Source organism: Anopheles maculipalpis, chromosome 3RL (assembly GCF_943734695.1).
Source record: "Anopheles maculipalpis chromosome 3RL, idAnoMacuDA_375_x, whole genome shotgun sequence".
NCBI lineage: Eukaryota > Metazoa > Arthropoda > Insecta > Diptera > Culicidae > Anopheles > Anopheles maculipalpis.
This window is the reverse complement of record NC_064872.1, coordinates 27,310,734-27,315,739: the sequence shown is the minus strand read 5'-3', so window position 1 is coordinate 27,315,739 and position 5,006 is coordinate 27,310,734. Positions and strand designations below refer to the sequence as shown.

The 5,006-nt window shown below is 46.3% G+C and overlaps 1 protein-coding gene across 1 annotated transcript; it reads left to right on the top strand.

The window, feature by feature from the left end:
* Positions 1-1,273: 1,273 nt before the first annotated feature.
* Positions 1,274-3,476, top strand: LOC126564316 (sphingomyelin phosphodiesterase-like). Its single transcript, XM_050221318.1, has 3 exons — positions 1,274-1,406; positions 1,630-3,059; positions 3,136-3,476. Exons 1-3 carry the CDS (start codon positions 1,274-1,276, stop codon positions 3,472-3,474), a joined length of 1,902 nt encoding a protein of 633 aa, XP_050077275.1. The 3' UTR covers positions 3,475-3,476.
* Positions 3,477-5,006: the final 1,530 nt, after the last annotated feature.

Here is a 5,006-nt window from a genome sequence, read left to right as displayed (position 1 = left end):
ACACCGAAGCGATCGCGCCGAAGCGATATTTTTTTCGATGAGCAGAGTCCTTTACAGTAAAAAATAGTCCGTTTTACACTACCTCACCGAGATATTCAGTTTCCCGACGGATCCCTCCCAAGGAGAGTCTTATAATGATTTACTAAAGGATCACTTTAAGCTCAAAATTGCCTAACAAATTGCTCTAATTAATGCAAGTCTATGCAAGCTTTCTGCTTCTTCGTGGTTTAATGGCCTTCTAGGTCACACCGGCCATCGAATGGCTTACTAGAGTCAATGATTCAACGTAGTAGAGGACTGACTTCATTACGAGGGAACGGTCCGAATGAGATTTAAAGCCCGGCCCTGCCGTGTGAAGAGAAGCTACTCGGTGGTCCAGAGTCAATGCAAGTATCTGGATGCACGATGCTCAAAAAATTTTCTGTTAATCAGTAATATTAAAAACAGACTTGTAGAGAGATGATTAGCTGTATCTTCCCTCGGACTACAACTTTGAGTCACAGTCCTTTTGTATTAACGACGGCTGTTACCAAAAGAAGCTTCAAACTCGTAGCGTAAACATGAACATTTAAATCAGCAGAATATAACTCAAAGAATTGCTCAAGCTCGAGTAAAAAATAACATCAACAAATTGTATTCAAGTGAAAGTTTCAGACAATAATTGATAAATTATCGTTCAAGCTGTATGAACGAGTCCCAGCTTCAAGCGATCGTGCATCCAAATCATTACGATTCTTTCGCTCATAAACAAAAGATATGGGTCAAATTCCATCTCGGGTTCACCACACCCATCGGTTCAATACCGACAATCCTCATCGCGTGATCATGCAGTGTTTACTACCTGTTTACAACCACCCCCAGATACCGCCCAATTTTTCTACAGACCCGCCCGTAAGCCAAATGATCCCTAACACGATCATAAGCTCACACGGCAAATCGTCACTTATCGCGTAGAGGCTCATCTCACCTGAAGAACCCGATTTACAGTAGCAGTGGCTTCTGAAGTGGCCAACTTTCAAGCAATCAAGCTGGTGTAGCTTTGTGCACGCGAATTCCAACGCCGCGTTTCCAACCGTCTCTCCGTCAGCCAATCGAACGCTGGTACGATTGTGATTGAGACGCATTAGACGTCTCCCTTATCATGGGTATCGGGCATGGCATGGTTTCGCTGCCCTGCCGATTGCTATAAAAACTCCCCGCAACCAGGCGATAGCACTCTATAGTGTGCTGGACACCTGGAGGACACGGCCACAGTCAAAGTGAACAGTGCAAAATGAAGCGTAACGTGCCGGTGATGCTGCTGTCCCTGGCGCTCTTGGTGGTGCTGCAGACACCCACCGCGCAGGGTGACCGGTTGCAACCGAAAGGCTATCGAGACACGGTCGCAAAGCTCCAAAAGTTTTACGGTAAGTGTGTACCGAACCGAAGATGGCCTGTTTGGCCTGTTTTTGTGACGCACAAAGTTTCTAATTAGAAGTGTGCCTTAATCGGGCAATCCTACGCTTTCTAATCTTATCGTCCCACACACTACAGCACGTTCCTCTTCACGGGGGTCGGCTCATTATCGGGTGCTTGTGCCATAAAATCGGATTAATGCAGCAATTTATCGAAAATGGTTTGTTTTTACAGTTCAGTTTGAGGACAAAGTTTCGCGGGAATTCCGTCGCTGGAAGGAGGAAGGCACCATGTCGCAGCACTTCCGACAGCTGATCCAAGCGTCTGCTATTAACAAGAATGAACGGGCTCAGGAAATTCGCGAACTACCAACGGCTCGCGAAGGTCCACTGTGTACGATCTGCCGTGGATTTGGTGGATCGGTGCTAGAGTTCCGTCGGGAAGGTGCCTCGCGTGAGGAAGTGTACAACACAACGGTGGAACTTTGCACCATGCTCAATCTGCAGGAGGAATCCATCTGCCGTGGACTTATCGAGCTAAACATTGACACGATCCTGTACATTGTGGATAATCGGCCGGATCTAACGTCAGCTTCGTTGTGCGCGGTTGTCTTCCAATCCGGGGCATGCGTGCTGGACGATCCTACCTTTACCGAGTGGGAGGTGGATGTCGATCCGAATGGGACTCCCGTGACCGCTTCCAAGACTGGCACTCCCCAACGTGGTCCAAATGATTTGAAGATCGTCCAGATCACTGACCTTCACTTCGACCCGAACTATCGGCCAGGATATAATGCGGTATGCGGTGCACCTGCCTGCTGCCGTGAGTCCCAGGGCGTACCGGAAGATGTTGAAGCAGGCGCTGGACATTGGGGTGATTATCGTAACTGCGACACACCGTGGAATGCGGTCGAAGATTTGATTGATCGCGTAGCGGAAGAACATTCCGATGCGGACTTTGTCTATCACACTGGTGACATTATCGATCACGGTATCTGGGAAACCTCGATCGGATACAATGTACGCTCGATTAATCGAGTCATTAACAAGCTGCGGGACACGTTCCCTGAGACGCCGGTGTACAACATTCTCGGCAACCACGAGGCACATCCGACGAATGTGTACGAGCTCGGCGAGGTAAGCCGACCGGATTTTTCTACCAACTGGCTGTACCATTTGTCGGCCGATCTTTGGAGCCACTGGTTGCCACGTGCCGCGGAGCAAACGATCCGTCTTGGTGGATATTATACCGCCCTTGTACGTCCCGGATTCCGACTGATCGCACTCAACAATAACGATTGCTATACCTTTAACTGGTGGATCCTTTACCAACCGGACGCACTCAAGGGACAGCTCCAGTGGTTGCACGATGTGCTGCTGCAGGCAGAACGGGCAGGTGAAAAGGTACACATCCTAGCCCATCTTCCCATCTCGTCCGATTGTTTCAGTGTGTGGCAGCGTGAGTATCGACGAATTTTGGAACGCTTCCGTGATACGATTAGCGCTCAGTTCCATGGACATACACACAAGGACGAGTTTAATGTGTTTTATGCGAGCGAAAACCCTGAATATGCGGTCGGTGTGGCATGGAACGGAGGTAGCGGTACGTCGCACACGAACGTTAACCCTAACTACGTTGTGTATTACGTCAATCCGGAGACTTATGTGAGTTATCTGTTTGAAATCGGACGCCTTTGCTGCATTATAGCTAATAAGTCTTTCCTTTTTTGGGCTCTAACAGGAGGTGACCGACTTTGAATCGTACGCGTACAATCTTACGTCCGCAAACTTGACACCGGACGAGCGTCCCGATTGGTTCCGCATGTACTCGTTCCAGGAGGAGTACGGACTATCCGATCTCAGTCCAGCCGGTGTTGATGAGCTGATTCAACGGTTGGGAACACCCGCCGGACGGGACGAACTGCGCCGCTATTGGGAATATAAGGTGAAGCTGGCGGATGCATCGCTTGCCAACGATTGTACGGAGGATTGTCTGCTCAATCATCTGTGTGAGATCGTCACAAATCAGGCGGATGACTTGCGGAAGTGTCAGGAACTAACAGAAACCTTTTTCGACTAGGAGGATACGTTCGCGCATGTGACTACGTTTTATAAACGTATAGAAAAAAAAGAAATACACATAATATAATGAATTCAAAAAATCTTCGTTTCCTTCCATTTAGCCCTCGGCGGAAACGTTGGCCTTCACTGACGGTCACGCCGCTACCATCACTTGATGTAATGCGTTAAATAATCGATATCTCGTATCGTGTGGGCTCGGTCGTGTGATTTTCTTCCGAAAGTGACCAACAATCAACGCCTCAAAATATGCATGTAATCGATAACGGGCGCAACACCGGTACTTGAGGTTTGTTTTTTGTTGGTCATGTCGTCATGTCATCATCGTTTTTGTTTAAACAAAGTTGATTGAATCACTTCAATGCCACTGATTAGGAAGTCGGCGAATGTGAGGCATGGACAGATGCGGTTGATAACCGATTGTGTTGATTATAATATGTGACAGAATATTTCAAAAATACAAAATAAATTATTTTTTGTACAAAGAAAAGCAAAAAATATCGAATTATTTTTAAAGCTAATACAGTTAGTAAAAGCACGCACGCAGATGATGTCCCCTGGGACATGAAGGACACTAAGAAGTCCTGTAGCATGCGAAAACGAGCATATGTTATACTGTTTAAAAGTTTTTTTTAAAATTGAAAAATACGTTACTCACCTCGTGTGTCCGTCAAGTTCAAATCTCACTGTACGCAAGCTCGGACACAAGCGGTCGCTGCTCTGCACACAAACACTATGCCTAATTCGTCGGATATCAACAACACAACAAAGCAACTGCCCGTACACGCGGTAGTGATAATAAAGCGAGGTACAATGAAACTTTAAACCGATGGGACACTGAAGTTTACTATAGAATGCACTGATAAAAAGGGACACCGCAGCTTTAGGACACACTCGCAACCAATCGCACGCTCACAACACGAGGAAGCTGCGTAATTTGCGAGTTCTATCCCCGAGGAAAAATCGAACCAATTGCTGTTGGAAAGGGCCACTTTTAGCACGGTTTGTTAGTACACTCGATAAACACGCAGAAAAGTTATGTTAAACGCCATTCACCGCCAGATTTTCACTTTAATAATCGAGTTTTACATGCACATTACGGCGACCGAACACACCACGCCGGGGAGCACGAGTTACAACGTAAACAAACCAATACGCACACTGGGAAGTGCATGTTCAGTTTGAATGACACCGCAGAATTCAACCGCCGTTTTGTAAACACACAATTTTATGTTTAGTTCTGCTAGCGACCGCACCATCCTAATGGCGCTATGACTCGTTTTGCTAACGCTGGAAGCGAAATATAGCGGGGAATTTTAATTTACACAATCCGTATTCTGATAGATATCAGTAAAATACACATGAAATATCATTTTCGAATGAAAAGCCTCAAAAAGAAAACCTTAGTTTCAGTGTTCTGTAACATTTTATTTCATTTTGCTTCATTGGATTTGCGCAATGGCGCGCCTTATACGATCTAGCTATATATATGTAATCAAGAGAGTAAAGTGATAGCATTTACCGATAAATTAA

What these genes read in the sequence shown, in the direction of transcription:
- LOC126564316 (XM_050221318.1), top strand. Translation starts at nt 1,274, where the DNA reads ATGAAGCGTAACGTGCCGGTGATGCTGCTGTCCCTGGCGCTCTTGGTG. An exon ending in AAAGCTCCAAAAGTTTTACG is followed by an intron (nt 1,407 to 1,629) that starts GTAAGTGTGTAC and finishes TTGTTTTTACAG; the next exon opens with TTCAGTTTGAGGACAAAGTT. An exon ending in ACGTCAATCCGGAGACTTAT is followed by an intron (nt 3,060 to 3,135) that starts GTGAGTTATCTG and finishes GGGCTCTAACAG; the next exon opens with GAGGTGACCGACTTTGAATC.